The 13,642-nt window shown below is 44.5% G+C and overlaps 1 protein-coding gene across 1 annotated transcript in view; it reads right to left on the bottom strand.

The window, feature by feature from the left end:
* Window positions 1-13,098, bottom strand: part of POLR3B (RNA polymerase III subunit B) — a 65,464-nt gene extending 52,366 nt beyond the window's left edge. Inside the window, exons 1-8 of the mRNA XM_026052227.1 lie at window positions 13,052-13,098; window positions 11,647-11,703; window positions 11,502-11,566; window positions 10,923-10,998; window positions 7,837-7,937; window positions 6,537-6,628; window positions 5,069-5,186; window positions 4,869-4,977 (exon numbers count right to left, since the gene is read on the bottom strand). Of these exons, the coding sequence (XP_025908012.1) occupies window positions 4,869-4,977; window positions 5,069-5,186; window positions 6,537-6,628; window positions 7,837-7,937; window positions 10,923-10,998; window positions 11,502-11,554 (549 nt within the window). The 5' untranslated portion in view covers window positions 11,555-11,566; window positions 11,647-11,703; window positions 13,052-13,098. The remainder of the gene's footprint in view (window positions 1-4,868; window positions 4,978-5,068; window positions 5,187-6,536; window positions 6,629-7,836; window positions 7,938-10,922; window positions 10,999-11,501; window positions 11,567-11,646; window positions 11,704-13,051) is intronic.
* Between the last annotated feature and the right edge of the window lie 544 nt (window positions 13,099-13,642).

Raw genomic sequence — 13,642 nt, 5'->3', positions numbered from 1 at the left:
TCCTGTATGTCAGAAATCTATTTTTTCAAGTATTTCTAAACCTACCTGCCTCTTTAAAGACTGTTACACAGTACAGAAAAGACCCAGCAGGAAACTTAGCAAAATCTATCGTGAATTGACAGCAAAACTCATGAAATGAAAACTCTACAGAAGCAAAAGCTTCACAACACACATTTTCCAAGCACCTGGGACTTAAGAACTGACCAGCAAAACAGTTTAGGATCTACAACTGGACTGATTCTGTCATGGCACTTATGCCAGGAAAGTGCACCATTTTATTAAGGAATTTTGTGCCATTCAGGGCCRGTATCCTTGGAATGCATTTACCTAAAGCACATCCAATGACAGCTGATAAGACAAGACCTTGTTTCTTCACACTGGGTTAGCTTTGAGATGGCAGCCAGATCATAACAGTCACATAACAGGTAATGTAAATAGTGAAGAAATGCATAAAAATCAACCTGCAGTTATCCTAAGCTTTTGCTCATTTAAAAACAGAAAGCCATAGCAAACTAAAGAAAGATGATTATTTCCTACGACTTCATGAATTCCCCAAATAAAAATCTGATGGAAACAAGGYGAGATTAGGACAGATCATTACAGTAGTGTGGATTTGTACTTTCAGTTTGCAGCAGCAGAGCCACATAAGAACTACTAATTTCTGCATGACAGGAAAGGCTGGGACATACCTGCAAACAATATTTGCCTTCCTGTTTGATACGTGCAAATTAGGAGAAATTAGCTAGGAGTAACGACTAAAACCTTAGGCAAATGCCTGAAGAAGATGGGCTGATACCATAGATCACAAGTAAATCCATTTATTTCCCTCTGTATTCTCAAATAAGGACAGAGCTGCACACACAAATCCACCTACACATGTCAACAGGACAAGCAAGAGACACGTGTGTGACGGTGTGTGTGTCTGCGTGTGCGGTAGGGTGACAGAGCCCTGGCACAGGCTGCCCAGGGAGGCTGTGGAGTCTCCTTCTCTGGAGATCTTCCAAACCTGCCTGGATGCGGCCCTGTGCCCCGTGCTCTGGGTGTCCCTGCTGGAGCAGGGGGTTGGACTGGATGATCTCTAGAGGCCCCTTCCGACCTCAGCCCTTCTGGGATTCTGTACCTGTGTACCTGTGTGTGCAAGAGCGAGAGCGAGCGGCTCTTGCTCCCAGAWCTCATTTTACTGATGCCGGGGTGTTTCCATGGCACTTCCCTAGAATGCAGCTCTGCAGTCTATCCATCTAAATCACTGAACGGACACAGGCACATGACGGGATTAAAAAGCTGTCAGGGAAGTTTGGGGTTGACATCACAGGCGGAACTGGGCTGGAGATTTCACAATTCAACAAATATGAGCTATGAAACTGCAGCCCTGGGAATCTGTAACCATGCAGATCCAGCAAGACCACCRCTCTGCGGATCCTCCAGAGCTGCATCTTAACAGCTCCAAAACTAACACAAGTTTTGAAACACGAAACTCGACCTGCAGTTCAAATCTTTTGCTGCAGGCCCTAGAGTATGGTCCTTGTAGCTCCCCTGTACAGGTCAAATAAAAGCTCTTCTTAAACTAAAGACACTTCTCCCAATGACTTAGGTTATAAAATGCAACTTTTAACTCCCCCAGGCTGCTTATCAGTCTCTTCCTTCCTCAGCTTGTTTTTGGACAGSATGCAACCTTCATTGGCTTGGATCTCACCACCCACTCAAGTCTACTGAACTAAGTCCACTCACCTAAAAGAAAAAAATCAGCCTTACCTTAAGACAGCTGCAGCTCCCTGTAAAAGCAGCAGCTTTGTATCCTCATTTACGTTACCCTGATGTTTTTCAAAACAGCACCATCCTTCAGGACCACATCCCCTAACACTCACTACTATCCAAGTCTGCCCGAGCTCCACCGAGTAAAGCACGTGCCACTCGCAGCTTCCCTCAGTTTGACATATTCAAAAATCCACTACACCCAGTTCACGTGATCCATGCACCACCAAAACAGCTAAAACAAAGGTCTTCGGGGATTGCAAGCCAACTGAATACACCTTAAGTATTGTCCTGCTTGTACTTCCTAATTCAGAAGAACATCAGGTCATTTATCGACACTGGGACTAGGAAGAGAACYCAAGATTGCCCAACCTGTCCTAGCAGCTCTCAGAGAGCTGTGCCAGTCCCTGGCAAAACTGCTGCCTCCAGCTGCCCCAGGCCCCGCGTGGCAGGCACCAGGCACCCCCTCGGCCAAGCCAAAGGGGTCTGTGGAGCTCTGCTGGATGACACCTGGTAGGAAGTGCTCAGCAACGGATTCCTGCCATTGTTTCCTCAGTCTACTTTTTAATCTAAATTTACACAACATATTACTACTGTACAGGATAAGGATGCAAAGGCAACTTAAAATAACAGAATTAGGGTTGTGTGGAAGCTTGAGTTTGGCCCTTGCAGATGTGCACTGTGATACAATCTCTAATTTACGGGCACAAGAGCACTGACTGGTAACAAGGCAGACCCATGCCCCATGGATGTACAGCACAGGCACTGAGATAAGGTACAACAAGAATCTCCTGAAGCCTGGGCCTCAGCAGGACTCAGTTCTTCTCCTTGCTCTTCCAACACACCTCCTACATATAATACTGACATGGGAGAGAGCTGAGGCTACACACAGATGCCTAGTGGGACTGGGATTTTCAATTTTCAGGCTTTGTGGCTTCACTTCTATTAGTTAAAATACAGGTGGGAAGTTCACATCTGCCTGACGATCCATTGCAAAGACTACCCAGGATTTTTACTTTGCAGTTAGAAAGTCATCAGCTGTGGATAGAAGGTATCTCAAGTTAACAAGTTGTTGAAAGGAAAGGACAATTATCCACGAGGAGAATTAAGTTTCAGTCGAAGATGGCACGCTCTGAATTGTTAAAACAGGAGAGGCTAAATCCCTTTTGGATTAAGTCAAAGCAAATCTTCAATTGAGTTATTTTGCTACAGAACTGCCAGGAGCTTATTGCACAGCATTAAATAAATAATCAAAAACAACATTTATATAGGACATGAGGGATATAAGCAGGCAAAGGGAAAATTACAGCAAGCACTGGCAGAACAGGATCAAGTAGTAAATTACAAGGCTGCTAGGAAAAAACAAAAAGGAACCTCCTCAGATTAATAACCCAGAACAGCAGCTTCTCTGTMGGCAGGTATTTACCTGTACCAGCAGAGGGTGACAATATGTAGTAAAGGTCTGTACGTGAGKGTGGAATCCAACTGCTTGGTGCTTGAGCTTCAGTACTCTGGTACCAGCACTAGGATTCACATTAGCACCTTTCTGCAGCAGGAAAGGTCATGAGCTTAACTCTGACACTTTTCATGTGCATTCCTGCCCACACACCACTTCTCAGCCTCCTTTAGCACTGGTAGGGAAGCACAGCTGACGTCCAACTACTTGGAGAGACTGGTGTAATCTTAAGTCTATATCCAATCATTGTTTATCCATTTTCTATTTGCAAAAAGAAAGCATTTCCTAGGAAAATAGAAAGATTCTAACAGCTATCGTGGAGTCAAAGAGCTGTGGCAATACAGAACAGCAGTGTGTAATGGCTGGCTCAGCCTAACACGCCAGCACCTATAGGGATGCTGTGAGCAAGTGCTGCCCTCTCCTGGCAATTCATTCCTCAAGAAGATATCCCCTCCCAGCATCTCCTTCGCTGTAACAGAGAACACAAACACAGAACAGTTAAGATGGAGAGAACTACGGAATTTACTTCTATTGCAAGGAGAGATTCCAGGCCAGGCCCTGCTCTCCTCAGCTGCAGCCTGACGACACCGATACCTTTCCCAGCCTGGGCATTTGGTGCCACCAGCAGGTTATGGAGTCTCCTTCTCTGTAGATCTTCCAAACCCTCCTGGATGCCGCCCTGGGCCCCRTGCTCTGGGTGTCCCTGCTGGAGCAGGGGTTGGACTAGATGATCCCCAGAGGCCCCTTCCAACCTCAATCACACTGTGAGTCTGTGAGTCCCCRGGTGGCCGTCTGTGGCTGTGTGTGAGCACGAGCAGGCTGGAGCGAAGGAGAAAAGCTGAGGGTGACAGAAACAGCCCTGGCAGGCTCACAGGCAGCAGGGCAGCTGACACCGCAGCCAGCTCCGCTCGCAGGGCAAATATTCCCAAACTCTTGTGCAGGACCAAAGGTGGGTGCYTTTTGCACCGACCTTTCTGCAGCTGGTGGTTACTTCAAAGCTACCACATCAGTTCAAGGCATTCGCCACGCTGGAGATACTGGAACGTTTCCTAAGTCTGACAGGGAATCTGAGACTGGASAGAGCCCAAGTGCAGGGTTAAGACGGTGCTTGTTCACAGGGAAAGGAACTAAATTTCCAAGAAAAGCAAGCTAATCCAGCAACTCAGTGGGTGTGATTTTAACCCATGGCTATAACTGGAAGTGAAGTACAAAACAGCTCGTGGCTATGCCATGCAGCACGAGGTCTGAAATGAAGGATGTTGAGCAACTCRGTAGTCTCGAAGTTCAAAAACAAACAGGGAAAGAATCTTAACCCAAGCTTGCAAGACAGAGCTCAAAACAAGAGAAAGCAAAAGCTTTCTGATTTTCTGTAGCAACAGAAACACACTCAGTGCAGCAAAGGGACCTTGCACTGCAGTAAGGGGGTAACACACATCCACCTGACACAGCAGTGCTCTCTTTGCAGGAAAACGCGGTGCTTTCTTCTCTCTGCTTTAAAGTAGACACCACTTTCCAGTAGAAAATAGCTTTCTTTTCCTCATCCCTATCATGTGCTTCTGTACACATCAGATTTTGAGAACTGCTGCTGATCCTCATTCTTGAACTACAAACTACATTTTCTTGGAGACAAACCTGTATTACCTAGACAAATCTGTATTACCTTAAATATGATAGCAATAGGAATATCTTCTGAGAGGGTGTTATGCCTCAGGTAAAACCTTCCTTGTTTCACAACCATATTTGTTCTGCTCTTCTTCTCATGAGTGGAGCTGAAAGCAAAAAAAACACAGAACAGTATGTCAGATTGTACAGTTTGCACAGCTTCTTTCTTCTTCATGTAATTGTGTGAATTTCCCATACCTGGTAACAGAAGCTCCAACTGTGCCTTTTCTATCAGCTTCCACAATGATTCTGTTTTTGGATAACTGCTCTTGAATAAGAATGACTTTCTCAACACCTTTAACAATGAAATAGCCACCTATTTAACAGAAAAGAACAATTTTGCATGTCAGTATCTTTGTATCTTAACTCACCTCTTTCTTGCTTTCTCATCCGCTTTTGGATATAAATTACTAAAATGTAAACTGCAAATACACAAAGGGTGAAAGAAGACATAAAGTTCTGCCTGGAAAGAGTAAAGAACAAACTCTGTCTGGAACCTGTAGTAACTAGGGAAATGTTCCATCAGATTGCAAGGCTCACATTTAGTATTTGGCATCTAAGACTTTGGGAAGTACTTGATTACAAAAAGGGACTGAAAGAACTCTCAAGCACTCAAATAACCTTGAGAACTCTCAAGGTTATTTATTTGAAGGCATTATAAAATTGTTAGTACTATAAATCAGGGAAGATGGTATGTAATTAATACATTAAAAAAAAATGGTTGCTTTCTGATGCTTGGTATCAAATAAAAACAGCAAATCTTCCATAATTACTGACTTGCTCTCCCCAGCACTCCAGTGAGAAATTTATCATGTACTAATTACAGAATCCCAGAAGGGCTGAGGTTGGAAGGGGCCTCTAGAGATCATCCAGTCCAGCCCCCTGCTCCAGCAGGGACACCCAGAGCACGGGGCACAGGGCGGCATCCAGGCGGGTTTGGAAGATCTCCAGAGAAGGAGACTCCACAGYCTCCCTGGGCAGCCTGTGCCAGGGCTCTGGCACCCTCACAGGGAAGAAGTTCTTCCTCACATGCGGATGGAACTGCCTGTGTTTCCATTTGTACCCATTGCTCCTTGTCCTGTCACTGGCCACCACCGAGAAGAGTTTGGCCCCAACTTCCCTACCTTTTCCCCTCAGGTATTTGTACATATTGATCAGATTCCCTCTCAGTCTTCTCTTCTCCAGGCTAAACAGGCCCAACTCACTCAGTCTTTCCTCATAATGCATTGAAACACATTTTAAAAAGTAGATACTTGTATCTAAGACACGGAGAAATCTGTATGTCTGCCACMTCAGACTCCTCCTCCAAAATGCAGCCCTCTATTGAAGACCCCGGAGTACTTCGTGTCACAGTGTCCCACCAGCACCAACTAGCACAGTACATGCCCAGCGCATGCTGCAAAAGCAGGATTAAAAAAAAGGCTTGTAATAACCCTTCTGTATTTCAAGTATTACCATATGCCTCCTTGCTTTAAAGGACATGGCAAATAAGGGCTCCTCTCTAAAAGATCCCCTCTTCCCAGTCCATTTCATTTCCAAGGACTAACAGCACTTCTATTACCGCCTGACCCATCAGTGCACAAACACATTTCTCAACTTCTTTTAGCAGAAGTACACTTAAAACTAAAAGCACAATGGTAATAAAAGAATGCGGGTGAAGATATACCTGGATCTAGAGGACATTCATTAAGCTTGGCAAATTCTGCTGGAGTTTTCCCAGTAAGAACACAATTGGAGCTACGCAGCATTATTGGCATTCTGCAAGAAAACCACAGATATTCTTGTATTTTAGATTGAGATAGAAAAATATGAACTGTCAAATTCAGAACAATGTGCTGAACAGAGTGGAAGGAATATGGAGAATGTTTAAGGTTTAAAACACAGGCAAGCTATTGAAAATGTTTTCTTAATCTCATCTTCACTGCATTGAACACGTATTTTGAAGAAACACATACTTTTCTTTACRCATAGGACACCGTATAAAATAATTAAAAACAGTCAAATTCAGATCTCTGTTAAAAAAAAAAAGTTTCATTTTCTTAACAAATGTCTCAGAACATTACAGTATTACCACAGCTACTGGAGCTTGGTTTTATAACTGCATTGCTGAATATTATTTTCTCTTGACAAATTCAGAGTACGTTTTTTTCATACGACAACTCAAATCTTTATCACAAGAAGTAGCTCCTTATGCATCTTCCTTCTCTTTCGTGCTAGGATTCTACTGTTGCTAATAGGCACAGGCATTTATTAAAGAATCTTGGCAGGCCACTATTATTTAAAGTCAGTTAGTTTGAACTTGGCATTCAGTAAACACTGGAACCATCGGGCTGTGCCTTTTTTGTCATGGACTATTTTTTTCCTCCCTTGGGCACATATTTCTAGAGGAAATCTGATGCCCACCACAATACTGAAACCCTCAACTCATCTGACAGGCTTAGAAAAACAACATAACAATAAGAAAAGACTCCAAATTATCTCAGTCTTGGCCCTAAAACAGAACAATTTTAAGGAAGAGTTTAATTTGGTCGAACAAACAACTTGCTCTATCGGTTTTACCATACACCTTCCACATACATATCTCTACAAGTTAGGTACCAAAGCATGAGAAAAATACCTTTGATAACTAAGCAAACGTTTATTTACATTTTGCAATACTGTAACTTGTAGCTGTAGCACTCTTTCATGTACTTTTGTCTTTGTTTTTATCTCCATCCAAATGCAGACCACATCCATGATTAAATTCCTTCTTCTTGGGGAGCTGGCAAATTTCGCAAAGCTTTGGCAAAGCAGCATCATGTAACAGAACCTAACAATCATACCCTCTGCAGCTGTTGGTCAAGACTTGCCTGACTTCTCTTTCTCTTATAACAAGTCACACTTCTTCAGAGCAATAACTTCTCCCACCACATRGAACAGCTGGCAAATAAAAACTGCTAGCAGAAGCTTGACCCTGGGTGTCCTACCTGCCAATGGGCAGCGCGTTGCGGATGATCCTCTGGCTGCCTCTTGTGTATTCAATGTCCACTGTAATCGGGGCAGAGTAGGTCATGTCTCTGAGGCGGCACTGCAGGGAGAAGAGCCAAATGCTCAGATGGCTGCTCAGRTCAAGAGTCCCTCGTAAAGTCCCCTGTGTTTGCCCAACACTCATGTGTCCTCCTCATCAGCACTCATGAAGAAAGCAAGCAGTGATGCTTGACCAAGCTCTCCACAGTTCCTGCATTACGCCTGGAGAAGTCTCTTGTTTAAAAAGCAAACCCCCAAAAACCTCTATACAAGTCCTGCGAGGTCTCAGAAGCAGCCAGTGGAACTGTCTCTTCAGAGGACAGCAGGGCACAGTGCAACTTCTAAACAATTTAATTAAACGACTAGGTGTAACTGCCAGAGCAGACACAAGGGTTTCAGGGCTGTGCTGTGCTCTGGTATCCACACACCCTGAGAGAAGGTCTTGGCTGAGGAACATTTCTACATGAAGACTCTCAACAGCTGAGAGCGGTGCTGTCACGTGAAGTCCAACTGAAGGACAAGAGGCACGCGGGAGTAAAAGGGACACCCAGCCACCTTATTAATAAAATAAAGAGTAAATCTCACAGCGGGATGCTACTTCCAAGGGCGGCTTACGGAACACTACGTCTCCCTTCCTCTCCAGTCTCCTAAAATCCACTTGCAAATTCCTCAAATAGTGASAGAAGCAGCATATGAATATCCAGCACATGAAATAGCGTATCTATCTAGTCTGAAATAATCTATCYATCACTTCTAGTCAGATCTCCTCAGTCTGCTTTCCCTCACCGTGCTCTACTATCCTTCTTTTGCTAACCCTTAGGTATTGCACAACTTTATGCAAGACAAGAGCTACTGTGTTTGCCATGTGGCAGAGCAACTCACACTAGGTCATCTGTGACCTTACTGAGCATTTTATACTTCTGAGCTACAGGGTTAGGGATTTTAACAGAATTCTGACTTGTATAGTTATGGCTTTATACAATCACTCAGCTTATGAATTACGAATTAATAAAAGGCAATTAAAATTTTCCTGTGCCTTGAAGATGCAACTGTACAGAAAAGGAGGCCTCAAGAAYTGTTGCAAACTGGATGGCCCTTTCTCTCTACATTGAAATGAAAAGCATTTCTCTGGTCATAAAACACTCACTCACCAGTGATTTTCAATCTGTGACTTGAGGAAACTGGGTCACATTGTGCTCTTGGCAACTTCACTGAATTTTAAAGTAACTGAAAATACAGCCATCTTCTAATTATTTAAACTCCTGTGTATAAATGGATGATGAAACTCTCACAAGAACCAAGGGAGTGGGAGGGCTTGGTAGATTCGTCAGTATTCGTGTGGGAAAAAAAAGGCTTCAGGATTCCTCGTGTGCTTTGTCCACACAAGGCACAGAGAGAGAGTAAGAATTACATGGTGCACGGATCTGCTGCTTGTTCCTTTCCTTCAGGGAAGGGCTAGGGCTCAGAGGCAGGCACTCACAGGCCTGTCTGGATCTGCAAGGAGGCCAAGGACTTAAAAGCTCTCACATGACTGAAACCAGGCAAAGTGCTCACTTTGTGAAGCTCCAATCGTTTTAGCTGCGTTTGGGACGGAAATTCATAAGCATTTAACAGGCAAAGGTAATGACATAAATATTCCATCTCAAAAACAGCAAAAATCCATGGTTTCAGTCCATCAGCACCCTATTTAAGAAAACAATGACTTYTGCACGTGTAATCCACTGAAAACTAGCAATAAGTAGCAGTGAGGATACACCTGAGACGCGAGTGCAGGACATCTAAGTTCAAAGTGAACAAACCCCATGAAGCACCTTGCTTTCTGCTGCATTTACRGTCACTTTACTTATTGTTTTGATTAAAAGAGCAAACATAACCAGCACATATTTTATTAACTGCATTCTTGGGTCCGAGTTCTCAGGCACAAGCCATTTTTTTTGCATGCAATTGCATTTACATAGAAAAGGTCGTTCCTTCTGCATTTTGTGCACCCTCATATCTGCTGCTATAACATTAGCTACAAAACTGTAAGCACCACGAGCTGCACTAAAACCTCTCCTCCAAGGTAGTTAACACTAGAGTTAGCTTCTAGCTGGCAAAGTTGGTAGGGACAAGAGGCAGCCACTAGAYGGCTTCTTTCCTAACTCTCCCCTAGGAAATCCACATCTTCCCTGCTAAAATCAACRGCTTCCCATGTACATTACATGAAGGAAATAATCCACTACCAAGTATATAGCAAGGAAAAAAGTATATAGGAAGGGAAAAAAAACAACAAAAGGTGTGCTGAAATGTGAACTGATTAACACAGGTTAATCAATTGGAAGTATTTAGGTAAACAGAAAATGAAGGTGCAAGTTCAAAGCTCAAGTCCCTTTTCCAGGCCAAAAAGAATGTGGAAGTTTCTCAGCAGCAGTGACATCCCCGTGATAGTACTGCAGGAAAAAAGGAATACTTTCTGCCTTATACCTTATATTCTACCAAGCTCACTAATTTCCACCACAGCAGTATTTGTTTTCTAGCATATATATAKAGATGGCAGAAGTACACAGCCATTTGTCAGCCTAATCACTTGCAACAAAACCAAGAAGATAAATACGGTTAATAACAAAACATAATTATTATATATATTTGTATACTATATACTTTATATAATATTTATAAGTATTATATATTTAGATCACTTTTATATATTAAATATAATACAGTAATTTAACTGTAAGGTTAGTGCTCATCTGCAATTTCTAAGAATAGTATCAAATCCCATCTAATTCCGCTCATGAACAAAAAAAAGCAAAAGATGCATCTCCAGAAAAGGCTGGGAGGGAAAGGGAGACTGAACTGAGTCATGCAGAAGATAGCTATGCTGACATTAGAAGTTTAATATATCATTTTTWAAARTWGAAYATATAAAAGAATGGCACCAAATGTCAAGTAGCAGGGATGTCCACAAAACAAGGTGTTAGATGCAGCCACTACCTCCCAAATCCCAAAGATTTAAAAAAAAAAAAAAAAGAAAAAAAAAGAAAAATTCACATGGAATCATTAATACCTCATGCGGTGATACAGGTCGTGTCACGTTAAAGCTTTCTTCCACATCTGGAGTACCCACATAGATATTGAGGTACCTGCAATACAAACGTTTCCAAGTTGAGCAACGACCCACGTATTTTTCAGGCAACATGAGGGGTGCAGGGAGCGTCTAATGAAAATGGAAATTCTTTTGCTGAACATACCAATGATAGCAACAAGCAACGATTCCTCCCCAAGTAACCCACTGTATTTGATCTAAAATTAATTGATTAAAATTAACTTGGGGCCTTCTGCACATGCAGCATGTTTTTTGCAAATAGATATAAACTGTCCTGTTGTCCCAGATTACTGAACTATAGAAAAACAGCAATATAAAGTACTCTTAACAACTGGCTAACAGCTCTGTTTAGCAGGTCTGTTCTTAAAGCCTCCACATCTTTTTACACTTTAAATAACAGTTAAGTCATACAGTCATGCACTCTCTTCATCTATACTCATATAAATGCCTATTTATACAAATTCATACATTCTAGACTCAATGACAAACCTGTTAGATAGCATGTATTCTACTGCTGATATATGTTGGTTTTACACTTACTTCAAGTACCACATTGGATCAGCATCACTTGTAACTTTTTCATTGGCCTTCATGATTTTCTTTATCTGAAAAAGGGGCAAAGAATCAACTTACTTGTATTTTTTTCTAATGATAGAGCCACACTCTTCCCACCAAGAAAGCATACCTCTACATTGATGAAATAGTTGAATGAATCTATGTGCTGCTTCACAAGTCCTTTCACCTAGAAAAGAAAAACGCATGCGGCAAATAAAATTAGCTCTAGGAATGTTTATTGTGACGGACACAGGACATTAAGCTTTGATAAGCACCTTTGTATCTCCACTGAAATCTTTGGTGTGGCGAGTTTCTGGAAGTCATGCCCTGGGGTGCCCTGCTCGTTTCTGGCTTCCCTTCAGACCSTGGGCCACTAAAGCAGCAGGGCCGCTTATGGAGGCCCTGCTGCAGCAGGCGGCCACGCGCCGGCACACGCTGCGACACGCGCTTGCAGGCTAGGCTTTAAATGAGCAACTGCAGCTAAGAGGCTGCGAGACTCCAAACTCCACRCAGAAAAGAGGGGAGCACAGACCGAAGAAGAAGAGATGCCACAGATCCCAAGCTGGCGAGCAGGGAAGGAAGGGCTGGGCTGGGGAGCAGCCCCGCGGCAGCGCGGGYGACACGCGGAGCTGGCGCCCTGCGTGGCAGGAGGCCGGGGCACGCCGGCAGCAACAACCCCGGCAGGGCGAGGGGCGCCGCGGGCAACGCGTGGTGCAACTTCCCTCTAACGGACGTTAAGGCGGGACTTAAGTGGCTTCTTGACATTGTGCAGAGGGCAAAAGTGCACTTCATGCAGCCCATACGACAGACAACAGTTCAGTCTGAAACTGTTAGAAGGAAACGGAAAATGTGGAATGATAAATCTWGCTGCTCAGAAAAGTAAGGTTAAGACACAGGAAAAATAATTCCAGAGCAAAGCCCTTGAGGTGGGAGTCCTGCTATCTCACAGAAACGCTGCACGTCGTATGATGCGAGCAGGAAAATCCTCTGCGTTCATCAGAGGACAGGACAGCTCCCCTTCTGCTTCTGACAAGCAGATGTCAACAGCTGAGCACTGACACYCCCACAGCAGCAGCCGGAGGTCGGTCAAGCCCTGGCATTCGGGAAGGAGGAGGTACCCATGGCCAAGGCTCTGCAGAGGCCACCTCTGCAGTGCCACTCGCTGTGACAAACACAGCTCCCCACTTGGTCTATGCAGGGCGTCCGCAAAGGCCACAAACGGGGAGCCACTGAAACAGTAAAGTTTCCTGAAAATATCACACCATGCACAGTGTTCATGCAGAATGGCCACACCCAGCAACGCCAAACTCCCCAAATTAATCCTATTAGCCAAAAAGCTAACCTAAGTATCAAGCTTATTCCCAGTTCCACAGAAGCAGGGAACCTTACTCCCGATTCCATGGAAGCAGGGAAAAGAGCTGCCCGGAGGAAGGTGGGCAGCTGTTCTGGGAGACAGCCAAAGGCAGCTGGGGGGGACATGAAGTTAGAGAGGAGACTGAAAGACCCACACCACGAAATGAATGTGCGGCACTGACCTTTAGAAATGCGGGAAGAAGCCTCCATTTTTCCTGAAACCAAGAAAAACAGTCTGAGATAGCTCCCAAAGAGGGAGCAAATAATTAAGACTATTGAGTTCTCTTAGAAGAACCCCAGCAGTGTCAGTGTCGGTGTCGGTGACAGTGTCAGTGTCGGTGTCGGTGTCGGTGTCGGTGTCGGTGTCGGTGTCAGTGTCAGTGCTTCACGCGCGGTCTGTCACCTCCTCAGCACAGCGAGGTGACCTTGGTCAGCAATGAGCACTAGGCACTTTTCACTCAAGGTCCAAAACGATGCTTTCTGGTTGTTCCCTCTTTCTAAACGCGACTTGTGCAGGGATACACACACGTTTTGGAGCCCCCATCCCACACGCACACGAACGCCAACCCTCTGGACGCTGTTAACACTCCCAAGCAGCTATTTTTCCGGCAAGGGAAGCCCAGCCCCGCTTGGGACTCCCGCTGGGGGTCGCTACTCGCAGAGGGGACGGCCCGTGAGCCCCGCGAGCACCCCAACGCCGCCAACGTTCGGGAAAACGCCCCGGCACGGCGGCGCGAAGCCGCCTCCCGCTGGCCGCGCCCCCGCCTGCCGCC

The sequence above is a fragment of the Nothoprocta perdicaria genome, unplaced genomic scaffold (genome assembly GCF_003342845.1).
Source record: "Nothoprocta perdicaria isolate Ctin4 unplaced genomic scaffold, notPer1 scaffold_86, whole genome shotgun sequence".
Classification (NCBI taxonomy): Eukaryota; Metazoa; Chordata; class Aves; order Tinamiformes; family Tinamidae; genus Nothoprocta; species Nothoprocta perdicaria.
This window is presented reverse-complemented; position numbering and strand designations above follow the sequence as displayed.